The 13,350-nt window shown below is 47.8% G+C and overlaps 2 protein-coding genes across 3 annotated transcripts in view; one reads left to right on the forward strand and one right to left on the reverse strand.

The window, feature by feature from the left end:
• Positions 1 to 6,843, forward strand: LOC143512172 (protein lifeguard 3). Its single transcript, XM_077002166.1, has 12 exons — positions 1 to 219; positions 1,233 to 1,459; positions 2,357 to 2,427; positions 2,596 to 2,660; positions 3,006 to 3,059; positions 3,190 to 3,240; positions 3,331 to 3,370; positions 3,493 to 3,530; positions 5,027 to 5,114; positions 5,518 to 5,613; positions 5,955 to 6,008; positions 6,089 to 6,843. The coding sequence occupies exons 2-12, from the start codon at positions 1,240 to 1,242 to the stop codon at positions 6,236 to 6,238; spliced, it is 927 nt and encodes a 308-aa protein (XP_076858281.1). The 5' UTR covers positions 1 to 219; positions 1,233 to 1,239; the 3' UTR covers positions 6,239 to 6,843.
• dars1 (aspartyl-tRNA synthetase 1) overlaps positions 6,190 to 13,350 on the reverse strand; it is a 23,069-nt gene continuing 15,908 nt past the window's right edge. Inside the window, exons 12-18 of one of the 2 annotated variants that reach the window (XM_077002159.1) lie at positions 12,232 to 12,379; positions 11,517 to 11,663; positions 10,664 to 10,706; positions 10,384 to 10,464; positions 10,144 to 10,255; positions 9,865 to 9,936; positions 6,190 to 6,328 (exon numbers count right to left, since the gene is read on the reverse strand). In XM_077002159.1, the coding sequence (XP_076858274.1) occupies positions 6,258 to 6,328; positions 9,865 to 9,936; positions 10,144 to 10,255; positions 10,384 to 10,464; positions 10,664 to 10,706; positions 11,517 to 11,663; positions 12,232 to 12,379 (674 nt within the window). In that variant the 3' untranslated portion in view covers positions 6,190 to 6,257. Of the gene's footprint in view, positions 6,329 to 8,061; positions 9,162 to 9,864; positions 9,937 to 10,143; positions 10,256 to 10,383; positions 10,465 to 10,663; positions 10,707 to 11,516; positions 11,664 to 12,231; positions 12,380 to 13,350 lie in introns of those variants that run through there. The other variant, XM_077002160.1, reaches the window with a different exon arrangement.

Here is a 13,350-nt window from a genome sequence, read left to right on the forward strand (position 1 = left end):
GAGCGTGCGTGCGTCTGTGTGCAGAAACTGGAGCTCCCGGACGGGTCCAGTCCGGCTGACACGGGCTTCTAGGAAACGTGCAGGAGCGCAAAACGCGACCAGGCTCCGTGATGCTCGCGCAGTGGCGCGCAGGTCCAGACGCTCCCCACCCGCCCGAACCGTGAGGAGCCCGGCGATCCGCAACAGTGTTTCTGACTGTAGAGGAGACGCGCAAGTGTGGTAAGTACACGTGACCTTTTCATTCGAATGATTCGACCTATTTAGGGTGACATTTCAAAACAGGACCGTCTGTGTGCGTAGACAAACCACCGTCTCTGTACAGACACCCCAGCACGTCTGGCGGTCTCAGGGGTGCGTGGCGTGAAACGACGGCACATTCCATCGTGCCCGTAGCCGCAAATAAAAGTCACGGTGAACAGAGATAGCTTCCGACAAATTTGAAAATGTCAGGATGGCATTTGTAGGTCTTAGCAGACAGACAGCCCGGAGTTTATGTCTCTGTCTAAACTTAGCCGTGCTGGCCCGTAACGGCCAGAATTCTGCAGAATTTTAAGAGGTTTAAGTAAGATACGGGATACAGAATACAGGACAAGAACAGTCTTCTATAAAGACAGCTAGAGACATCTTAACTCACTTATATCATACTGAAAACACTGAGTATGACTCGTGTGATTGTTCCACCCCTGAAATAATATTAGACTGGTTTAGTTATTGTTGTTGTCATTAAATTATCAAAGAAAAAATCAGGTGTTGCTCCAAGAATGATTCTTTCTCTGTAATATTGAAGGATTAAGCAATAATAATAAAAAGAAACACAGTTTACCAAAATGAAAACAACATTATCAAAAAATCTTCTCAGATGGGCTGAAGCCATGTTAAACTGTTAGGCGTCTAAGTGTCGGTTAAAGTGATGGTAGAATTTGAAGTTGGAGGCATACTAAAAACAGACCAGGACTGGGTGTGGCGAGACTTTAACGCTAACTTTATATTAAGTGCTAATTCATTTTGCATTTCATTCAATTTTAAAACTCTAAATTTGCCCTATAGACATGGTATATAATATCTGTTCACATACCCAACACCTGAACACTTCTGTGTACCCAGTTTATTTCACTGGTCTGATTTTGTGTCAGTGGGTCGGATGTCTCAAACAGCGTGACTGTAAAATGCTGGCAGCGTATTTAGAAGTTCTTTAGGGTCTGGTTCTGATGGACCCTGGCCTGGTTCCACAGGGACACCATGTTCAAGTCCGATCTCCCTCCGAGCTATGAGGAATCCAGGCACGAGCAGCTCCGTGGGGGCAGTTATCCCTACATGCCGTACGGATACCCGCCCCAGGCAGGGACCTACCCTGGAGCTGGGCAGTCTGGCCTGTGGCACGGGTCAGCCTACCCTCCACCTGGAACACCATCTGCAATACCAACCTTCTTCTCCTCCACAGTGTCTCCCTCAGCGACAGGTATGAGCTAACACTGTTAGCAGGGAGATGCTGCGTTTTATTAATGACAACACGCCATGTTCGTGTATATGTGTAGCCAGCAGCTTAGAACAAGTCAACTGACTAGTAAAGCACTGTAAGCCATTGCAGAGTTGCCTCCTGAGTAAAGCTGCCCCCTGAGCAGAGCTGCCCCCTGAGCAGAGCTGCCCCCTAAGTAGAGCTGCCCCCTGAGCAGAGCTGCCCCCTGAGTAGAGCTGCCCCCTGAGAAGAGCTGGCCCCTGAGAAGAGCTGCCACTTGATCAGAGCTGGCCCCTAAGTAGAGCTGCCCCCTGATCAGAGCTGCCCCCTGATCAGAGCTGCCCCCTGTGTAGAGCTGCCCCCTAAGTAGAGCTGCCCCCTGAGTAGAGCTGGCCCCTGAGTAGAGCTGCCCCTTGAGCAGTACTGCCCTGAGTAGAGCTGCCCCCTGAGCAGAGCTGCCCTGAGCAGTCCGGTGCAGTGGGGGGGGCGTACACAGCTGCACTGCCTGGCTGAGCAGGCACACCTCCATTAACAGCTGCTGACTGTAGTTTGTTAGAGGAGGAAACCTAGAACACAGCAAAGGGGCGCAGGCACAAGCCAGGGACACACAGCCAGGAGAAGGAGTTAAGAGGCACTTTAGTGTACTTTAGTCTACTTTAATGGACCTTTGAGGCTATGCATAAGTGTTCTACATTGTGCTGTTACTGAAATACATTGGACTTGTGCAAGTGGGCATGAACAGGTGTTCAATCGCCACAGCGGACGCACAGAGGAAAAGTGGCTTCGGTTTACCTTTAAAACAGAATGAAAACTTCTCTCAAAGGAGTTTCTGTTTCTGGCCATTCTTGGACAAAGAGCCATGAGGAAAACCAACGTTCTGACAGCTTGGTTGCGTTGCAGGGGACACGGGAGACGGGGCGGGGGACGGACTCTGGGACAGCAGAGGTGTGAGACATGCTTTCATCCGAAAGGTGAGGGCAGATAAAACAGCCGCACGTTGTCAGAAGGATGTCCGCACTGTAAAAAAGACGGGATGATCACCACAGTGGCATTTAGCTACAAGAAGATGCATGTTTATGCTTTTGTTTAAAAAAACACATGACATTTGGAATAAAATCTTTCCTGTCTGGCTGTGGCAGGTCTACCTTATATTAGCCGCCCAGCTGCTGGTCACCACTGCTGTTGTAGCCGTGTTCACATTTGTGTGAGTACCACTGAGCAAATCATTCAAATTCTTTGCAGTGGAGTCTGCACTCCAGTATTATTATATCCAGTATTATTGTATTGCAATATTATTATACCCCAGTATTATTATACTCCAGTATTACTGTATCCCAATATTATTATACCCCAGTATTATTATACCCCAATATTATTATACTCCAGTATTATTGTACCCCAATATTATTATACCCCAGTATTATTATCCCCCAGTATTAGTATCCCCCAGTATAATTATACCCAGTATTATTATTCCCAGTATTTTTATACCCAGTATTATTATACTCCAGTATTGTTATACCCCAGTATTATTCTGTGTTTGTTACAGTGATCCCGTGCGTGAGTTTGTAATCAAGTATCCTGGAATTTACTGGGCATCATTGTAAGTTTTATTATTAAATATACAGGACACAGTCACAGTGTTTAATGCTATGAGTAAACGTGGCATGTTAGTGATGTATGCTGAGGTTCTAGAGGATGGTTCTGATGGTGGATGTGACCCTCCCCCACAGTGGCGTGTACTTCGTGGCTTACATGGTTCTGGTGTGTTGTGAAGGCCCACGGTGAGACCGCACCCCCCGTACAGTCGCCATCACAGCCAATCAGCTTGCAGTCCTCGGGTAGCTTCAGTAAACTTCTGCTTTCCTTTACAGGAGACGCTTTCCCTGGAATTTCATCCTGCTCTTCATTTTTGTAAGTGTTGAGTGATTGTGTCCTGAGCTGAAGGTGTCCAGGACCGTGTCCTGTTCACACGGCTCCTGCTGTTACATCGTTTAAACACACACGCATCACACCAGCCTCTTCTTCTCCCACAGACACTCGCCTTGTCCTACATGACGGGAACAATCGCCAGGTCAGACAAAGTTACACAACTGTCGTACTGTCCAGAAGACAGACAGGCTAGCAGCAGGATGAAGACAGACAGGCTAGCAGCAGGATGAAGACAGACAGGCTAGCAGCAGGATGAAGACAGACAGGCTAGCAGCAGGATGAAGACAGACAGGCTAGCAGCAGGATGAAAACAGACAGGCTAGCAGAAAGATGAAGACAGACAGGCTAGCAGAAAGATGAAGACAGACAGGCTAGCAGCAGGATGAAGACAGACAGGCTAGCAGAAAGATGAAGACAGACAGGCTAGCAGCAGGATGAAGACAGACAGGCTAGCAGCAGGATGAAAACAGACAGGCTAGCAGAAAGATGAAGACAGACAGGCTAGCAGCAGGATGAAGACAGACAGGCTAGCAGAAAGATGAAGACAGACAGGCTAGCAGAAAGATGAAGACAGACAGGCTAGCAGAAAGATGAAGACAGACAGGCTAGCAGCAGGATGAAGACAGACAGGCTAGCAGCAGGATGAAGACAGACAGGCTAGCAGAAAGATGAAGACAGACAGGCTAGCAGCAGGATGAAGACAGACAGGCTAGCAGCAGGATGAAGACAGACAGGCTAGCAGCAGGATGAAGACAGACAGGCTAGCAGCAGGATGAAGACAGACAGGCTAGCAGAAAGATGAAGACAGACAGGCTAGCAGCAGGATGAAGACAGACAGGCTAGCAGCAGGATGAAAACAGACAGGCTAGCAGAAAGATGAAGACAGACAGGCTAGCAGAAAGATGAAGACAGACAGGCTAGCAGCAGGATGAAGACAGACAGGCTAGCAGAAAGATGAAGACAGACAGGCTAGCAGAAAGATGAAGACAGACAGGCTAGCAGCAGGATGAAGACAGACAGGCTAGCAGCAGGATGAAGACAGACAGGCTAGCAGCAGGATGAAGACAGACAGGCTAGCAGAAAGATGAAGACAGACAGGCTAGCAGCAGGATGAAGACAGACAGGCTAGCAGCAGGATGAAGACAGACAGGCTAGCAGCAGGATGAAGACAGACAGGCTAGCAGCAGGATGAAGACAGTCAGGCTAGCAGCAGGATGAAGACAGACAGGCTAGCAGCAGGATGAAGACAGACAGGCTAGCAGCAGGATGAAGACAGACAGGCTAGCAGAAAGATGAAGACAGACAGGCTAGCAGAAAGATGAAGACAGACAGGCTAGCAGCAGGATGAAGATAGACAGGCTAGCAGAAAGATGAAGACAGACAGGCTAGCAGCAGGATGATAGTCAGGGATTTTTTCAAAACTTCTAAATATTTTTTTAATGTGTTTAGGCCTATAATGGGCTCCCAAAGATCAAGTGTGTACAGTGTACAGTGAGGGGGATTAATTGCATTACCAAAATGTAACTCAACTATTTCTGGACTATTATCTTCACACAGTCTTAACACCTCCTCTCCTGTGGCTTTGAAGGATGGAAAACCATAGAGATATTCACACCCTTTCCCATCCTGTCATTTCAGTTATTTTGACACCAAAGCCGTGTTCCTGGCACTGGGGATAACAGCCGTGGTGTGTGCGATCGTCACACTCTTCTGTTTCCAGACGAAGGTAAAAAGTTCTGCACTGCGTGGTCTTTGATCGGCTGGGTGGCAGTCAAACAGCCTTTTGTGGGTCTGATTAAATGACCCTATTGTCTCAGCTTACAATGGCCGCCTGTGCACTGTAAAACATTTATGCCTCGCTGGTAGATCGCTCACCCCTGTCCTTGTCACAAACCCGAGTGATAACGCCCGCTTTCAGCTGTGGCGTCTGAGGAATGTTTGAAGCTTCGAATTAGGAGTGAAAAGGCTGAAAGTGCAAATCTTTAATCCTCCCGTATGTTTCCACGGTAATGTGAGCTGTCGGGTGTACGTCGGTACCGTGTGTAGAGCTCTCCGGGCCTTGCCTGACAGCACTGCCAGTTATTTCCATGAAGGATCTTGAATGTGTGTTTCACTGCTTCTCTGACCAGGTGGACTTCACCTCCTGCACAGGACTGTTTTGTGTTCTGGCGATGGTTGTCCTGGTTACAGGCATCATAGCAAGCATTGTTCTTTCCTTTCAGTATGTAAGTGCTTCCCCGTCACACACCTTTAAAGACACTGAGAGAGAGAGAGAGAGAGAGAGAGAGAGAGAGAGAGTGTGTGTGTGTGTGTGTGTGTGTGTGTGTGTGTGTGTAACAACACAACAAATGGTTATTCAACATAGTTAATGAACTATTGTTACTTTTTGATAAAACATTATTTAATAAGTAGATAACGGCCAAGCCATATAGAACATTCTGATGAACAGGTCGTAGTGCATATGAGTGCCAGTGGTGTTTTCCAGAAGGTGGTTTGATGAGGGTCGTCTAGTGTAAACACCAGTAGCTCCTGTTCTTTCTGACCCGGCCTGTCTCCCCCACCCCAGGTCCCCTGGCTTCACATGCTCTACGCTGCTATTGGTGCCATCGTATACACCCTGGTGAGTGTGTCTGCTGCAGTCTGAGGAACCTCGCTGGTGTGGAGGTTCTCACTGATGTTCTGGGTTCTTGTGTGGTGCAGTTCCTGGCATACGACACACAGCTGCTGCTAGGGAACCGGACCCTGTCCCTCAGCCCGGAGGAGTATGTGTTTGGAGCCCTATCTCTCTACGTAGACATCGTCCAGATCTTCATCTTCCTACTCCAGATCACCGGAAGCTCCTCAGACTGAACGGGGGCGTTGGAGGGCCTCACTGGAGCACGAGGGTCTTCAGGACATCCGTCCTGCAGACATGGTCACGGCTGCTTCCTGCTTTACAGTCTGTGTGCAGAATGAACCTCAAATAGCTTCAGTAATCACAGTAGCTTTAATTAACCAATTGGTGTTTTCATTTCTGCAGCTCTATTATATATCAGGTGTTTGATTCACCACAGTGGCTATAGTTACTCATGATTGCTAGTGGACATTCTGTCTCTGCAGCTGTGGTTTATTTTGCCTGCGTCTAAATAGTTTGCTAGATTTGACTCATTCAAAACTCCTTAGACATTTGCAACCGCTGCACACAGCACTCAGTGTGTAAACACCACTGTGATGACAAAGTTTTCATGCCATATTTAAGTATCAGTGACTGAATTCTGACCTGAAACTGGACCAAAACTACAAAACTTCCTACATTTCTCTAGCAGGTCTTGGCCATCTGAGACATTAAGTTAAAAATGTTTCCCATAATCATTCAAAGAAACAGACTGATGTGTTTAATGTATTCCTAGCTATGTTTTCTTTACATGTAAATGTCACACTATTGGATGTGTACATAAAGAATGAAGTAGACCTGACTGCTGGTGTTAATCCAGTTAATGGACTTCTAAGCAAGACTCCTGGACACACACACACACACACACACACACACACACACACACACTCAGAGTAAGATCACAGGCTTATCTGGTGGGGATGAGCAGTATGAAGTGTGTATGGTGAAAATGCACTCTCTCATATTGAAGTGAAGCCCTGATGAGCCATAATGGCTCGGCTCTCTCACTCTTAGATGTCTGTGCTTATTTATTTTCATAATGTAAGAGTGCATGACACCAGCACTGCTGCACCTCTTAAATGTATCTGTAGAAATAGATAATTTATGTCCATTACATAACTAGAAAGGATATTTAAGTTAATTTATAATGGTCATTTTATGTTATTATACTATTATTATTACATAAACATATAGAACATCTTTTTAGTCAGTCAGTTTGTTGCTGCATCAAAGATGTCAAGAGGTCATAGGGAATTACAGCTTCATGAGGAAGTGTGTGTGTAGTGTGTGTGTAGGGTGATTTATCATCATGTACAGTAACCACTGTGGGGATGTCTGCTGCTATGGAAGGCACTGCTCTGAGTGCACGAGGTCCACTACTTGTTTACAAACTCAGATGTTCATGGAGCTGCTGACTGTGCGGAGCTCAGAGTGAGAACACAGCAGGGTTGGTGGTACAATACTGCACTGTCTGCCCAGACCGGGGGGGGTGTAGTTCAAACCACGCCACCATCATCAATACCCTCAGACAGGAAGAAACATTGCCTGCTGGTCATGGCCTTTTGGCCTGGACTCAGACCACACCTCTTTGACCTCTCTGGAATCAGACCACCTCTTTGACCTCTCTGGAATCAGACCACACCTCTTTGGCCTCTCTGGAATCAGACCACACATCTTTGACCTCCCTGGAATTAGACCACACCTCTTTGGCCTCTCTGGAATCAGACCACACCTCTTTGACCTCTCTGGAATCAGACCACCTCTTTGGAATCAGACCACACTTCTTTGACCTCTGGAATCAGACCCCAGGCTTCTCTCCTCTAGCTGCATCCAGGGAAACTGAGAACATGCCCCCTGCACCCCCCAAATTTTCAAGAGCACTAATAAATTACACCACACCTTAATTATTCAAATGAACATTTAATCTGAAAAGGGGTAAACTAGTACATTCCCTTATAATTTTCAGCTCTTCATACTTAGTTCAGAGTTGCAAAAATTACTTGCAATTACTTAAATATTTGCCTGGTATATGCTGGTATATGCATTAATATGCGTAGCTAATTAACTCTTAGTTAAAGAGAGCTGCTCTTTACGTAACGTGGCCTATAAACACACACCAGACCTCTTAATGAACCTGATCCGGCAACTATGCACCATCAGCTACATGGAGCACGGGGCCTCCATCTGGTGCATCTGTGTATGGGAGGAGAAGAGTCCAGGGCGGAAGGGGAGAACTGGGCCAGGACATGCCACCAGAACCTGAGCAGCGCCCCTCAGAGCTGAATGAGTGAGGGAAGGCCACATCTCCTCCTCCTGCTGCTTCAAGGACTCAAAGTTCTTAATGTGACGAAGCAGGTATTTACTTCAAACTGAACCGTAACGTGAAGCTCACGACGGCAGGACTCAGCAGCTAGCCTGCAACTACAGTCACTACTCACAAGTGTGTGTGTGTGTGTGTTCATTGTTTGTGTTTCAAATACAGTACAATATTGTGAGTTTGGTCCAGTAACCCCAGAGCAGACACTGCGGGTCTCGGTCTGTCTACAGGAGACGAGCTTCTCTGAAGGCTTCCTTAGAAATGACACCAGATCCAACGTTACTGTACAACTCCACAATTATGCAAATAAATTTCCACATACAGATTTGTTTGCAGATTATTTATTATTATGTTAAAAATATGAATAATTACCACTACATCTGGATAGCAACACCGTGTGTGTCAGGTAGGAAAGGCGATTCGGTAGAAAACATGTCAGTCATGTCAGCAATTAGTTCCTCCTCCCACCTCTGATTTTTATGGTTACTGAACATTGATTCAAATGGATTTAAGTGTATTAGACTATGTGTCTGCTGGTACTGGTGGGTCGCCAAACCAGTAAGGACCTTAGTAAGAAGTACTAAAAAGTAGCTGAATTTGCTGTCATAGTGGCACTCTGTTGTCCTGGAAACGGCCGGTCCCCGATGCACTGGCGTGGTCTTGCTGTTGTGGGCGGGACCGGAGGCCAGTGGTGGGCGGAGCCGTGACCCCTCAGGGCGTCAGGCGCTTGGGGTCGCGCGGGAACATGGAGGTCTGACGTACGTTGTGCAGACCCAAGTACAGCATGGTGACTCTCTCCAGACCTGAGACATGAGGGAACGCAGGTCAGGCCTCCAGAACGCCAGCAAGGCGCTCACCGCTGTGCTCTACAGCCTGACAGCCAAACACCTCCCACAGGTAGACGTCGGCCGCTACACCTCCCACAGGTAGACTTCGGCCGCTACACCTCCCACAGGTAGACGTCGGCCGCTACACCTCCCACAGGTAGACGTCGGCCGCTACACCTCCCACAGGTAGACGTCGGCCGCTACACCTCCCACAGGTAGACATCGGCCGCTACATTTCCCACAGGTAGACGTCGGCCGCTACACCTCCCACAGGTAGACGTCGGCCGCTACACCTCCCACAGGTAGACGTCGGCCGCTACACCTCCCACAGGTAGACGTCGGCCGCTACACCTCCCACAGGTAGACGTCGGCCGCTACACCTCCCACAGGTAGACGTCGGCCGCTACACCTCTCACAGGTAGACGTCGGCCGCTACACCTCCCACAGGTAGACGCCCGCTGCTACACCTCCCACAGGTAGACGCCCGCTGCTACACCTCCCACAGGTAGACGCCCGCTGCTACACCTCGCACAGGTGGACGCCGGCTGCTACACCTCCCACAGGTAGACGTCTCCACCAGTATTGTGATGATGCATGTGGGTGTGGCTCCAGCAACATATAGAGAGAGAGACAGAGACAGACAGAGAGAGAGACAGACAGACAGACGGGTGTGAGTTACCAATGCCTCCGCCAGCGTGAGGAGGGGCTCCGTAGCGGAATGAGTCTATGTACGCCTTGATCTTCTCCAGATCTGCAACACACCACCACACACACTTTACAGCACAGCAGCTGGAGCACACACTGCACTAAACATTCACACACACACACACACACACACACACACACACACACACACACACACACACACACACACACACACACACACACACACACACACACACACACCACTGCACTAGACACACTGCACTACACAACACTGGGCTGCTGCCGTGGTTACCGATGCCGTGATGCGATGCCCTCTCGGTCAGCAGCTGAGCGTCGTGGATTCTCTGAGCTCCCGACAAGATCTCCTCTCCCCGCATAAACATGTCATAGGAGTTGGAATATTTCTGAACACACATCACACACGGGTCAGCACACACGGGTCAGCACACACAGGTCAGCACACACAGGTCAGCACACACAGGTCAGCTACAAACACACATGATCTCTGATACACACTGTGGACGCAGCTTACTGGGTTGTTGGAATCTGGCATGGTGTAGAAGGGTCTCACTGCCAGTGGGTATTTGTCCAGCACGTAGAAATCTGTGTCATACTGCCAAAGAGCAACAAATGACAACTCTTCAAACATCAAAAGGCAGAAAACACACCCACACACCCAGAGAGACACAGAGATACACACAGACACAAACACAGAGAAACACACAAACACAGAGAAACACACAGGCAAACACACAGACACACACACAGGGTAACACACCCTTCACCCAGTCTGAGTGTTCAGGGATTTTTACCTTTTCCTTGACGAGACGTCCAAGCAGTTTTTCATTAGGTGTGCTAAGACAGACAGACAGACAGAATTAAATTGCTGGACAACATGAATGTATTTTGACAGACAGGAAATAAGAGGGAAAAATGTGTGGTGTGTGTGTGTGTGTGTGTAAGTGTGTGTGTGTGTGTGTATATGGGTGCGTGTGTGTATGCGTGCGTGTGTGTAAGTGTGCGTGTGTGTATATGTATATGGGTGTGTGTAAGTGTGTGTGTGTGTGTGTGTGTGTGTAAGTGTGTGTGTGTGTGCGTGTGTAAGTGTGTGTGTGTGTATATGGGTGTGTGTGTGTAAGTGTGTGTGTGTGTGTGTGTGTGTATATGGGTGTGTGTGTGTATGCGTGGGTGTGTGTGTGTGTGTAAGTGTGCGTGTGTGTAAGTGGGCGTGTGTGTATATGTATATGGGTGTGTGTAAGTGTGTGTGTGTGTGTGTGTGTGTGTGTGCGTGTGTAAGTGTGTGTGTGTGTGCGTGTGTATATGTATATGGGTGTGTGTGTGTGTGTGTGTGTGTGTGTGTGTGTGTGTGTGTGTGTGTGTGTGCGCGTGTGTGTGTGTGTGCGTGTGTAAGTGTGTGTGCGTGTGTAAGTGTGTGTGTGTGTGTGTGTGTGTGTGTATGTATATGGGTGTGTGTGTGTATGCGTGGGTGTGTGTGTGTGTGTAAGTGTGCGTGTGTGTAAGTGGGCGTGTGTGTATATGTATATGGGTGTGTGTAAGTGTGTGTGTGTGTGTGCGTGTGTAAGTGTGTGTGTGTGTGCGTGTGTATATGTATATGGGTGTGTGTAAGTGTGTGTATGTGTATGCAAGTGTGTGTGTGTAACTAACCTCAGGTCCTCCTCGTCCCCCATCTCCACACCAGCAGCGCGGAGCATGGCCACACCCTCCCCATACTCCAGCCTCAGGGTCGGCTCCAGGAACTTAAAGGGCTCGCTGGGGTACTGCTTACACACCGTCTGGATCTCCGTCTGGAACCTGGAACCACATTCATCAGATCAGATCAGATCAGATAGTCCTTTATTGATCCCACAGTGGGGAAATTAGCGATATTACAGCAGCAGAGAGGGAGGGACAAGGAGAGGTAGTCAAAAGACAATATATAAGGCAGATAATCATTTATATTTAAAAAACAAAAACAAAACATGTATGTATACTGGTTACAGAAATATATGCTATTACAAATGTAGTAATCTTATGTAAGGTGTTATTGCACATTGAAGTAGTAGCTATTGCACATTAGTCGTATTGAAAGAAGAATAATTGCACAGTTATTGTAAATGTAAATTCATCACCTTTACAGTATTAACATTCACCACTAGGTGGCAGTGAAAGGCCTGTTGGAGCACAACTTCCCTGCGTCCTTTCTACAAGCTGTGTGTACAGAACCAACACTGCTTTAAACTATTTCAAAATAAAGGCGCTAAGCAATTCCTCGTTTCTGGAAACCCTGTATGACAGACGTGTGTGTGTGTGTGTGTGTGTGTGTGTGTGTGTGTGTGTGTGTGTGTGTGTGTGTGTGTGTGTGTGTGTGTGTGTGTCTCACCTGTCTCTCAGACCCTTAAAGATCTGCACCATGGTGTGTGTGATGGAGTCGATGACCTCATGGTAATGGTAGTTAAAGGCCATCTCTATATCCAGACCCACAAATTCAGTCAGGTGACGATGGGTGTTTGAGTCCTCAGCTCTGAACACTATATAAAGACAGACAGACAACAGGGGAGAGGAAGAAAGACAGAAAAGAGAGATGATTAATCTTTCAGAAAATGTGTGTAAATGTTGATGGCATCAGTTGCACATGTGAGCATAGCCACTGTCTGAGGACTCCGTTGGAGTCTCCGCACACACTAGTTTATATAGGAAAACCCACATGGTGTCCAAAAACAGGGAGACGAACTCTTGGTGACATGGTGTAGTGTTTGGAGCTGAGGTATTCAAACTGAGGGGACATGGTGTAGTGTTTGGAGCTGAGGTATTCAAACTGAGGGGACATGGTGTAGTGTTTGGAGCTGAGGTATTCAAACTGAGGGGTCATGGTGTAGTGTTTGGAGCTGAGGTATTCAAACTGAGGGGTCATGGTGTAGTGTTTGGAGCTGAGGTATTCAAACTGAGGGGACATGGTGTAGTGTTTGGAGCTGAGGTATTCAAACTGAGGGGACATGGTGTAGTGTTTGGAGCTGAGGTATTCAAACTGAGGGGACATGGTGTAGTGTTTGGAGCTGAGGTATTCAAACTGAGGGGACATGGTGTAGTGTTTGGAGCTGAGGTATTCAAACTGAGGGGTCATGGTGTAGTGTTTGGAGCTGAGGTATTCAAACTGAGGGGACATGGTGTAGTGTTTGGAGCTGAGGTATTCAAACTGAGGGGTCATGGTGTAGTGTTTGGAGCTGAGGTATTCAAACTGAGGGGTCATGGTGTAGTGTTTGGAGCTGAGGTATTCAAACTGAGGGGTCATGGTGTAGTGTTTGGAGCTGAGGTATTCAAACTGAGGGGACATGGTGCAGTGTTTGGAGCTGAGGTATTCAAACTGAGGGGACATGGTGTAGTGTTTGGAGCTGAGGTATTCAAACTGAGGGGACATGGTGTAGTGTTTGGAGCTGAGGTATTCAAACTGAGGGGACATGGTGTAGTGTTTGGAGCTGAGGTGTTCAAACTGAGGGGTCAT

This window comes from Brachyhypopomus gauderio, chromosome 4 (genome assembly GCF_052324685.1).
Source record: "Brachyhypopomus gauderio isolate BG-103 chromosome 4, BGAUD_0.2, whole genome shotgun sequence".
Taxonomy (NCBI): Eukaryota; Metazoa; Chordata; class Actinopteri; order Gymnotiformes; family Hypopomidae; genus Brachyhypopomus; species Brachyhypopomus gauderio.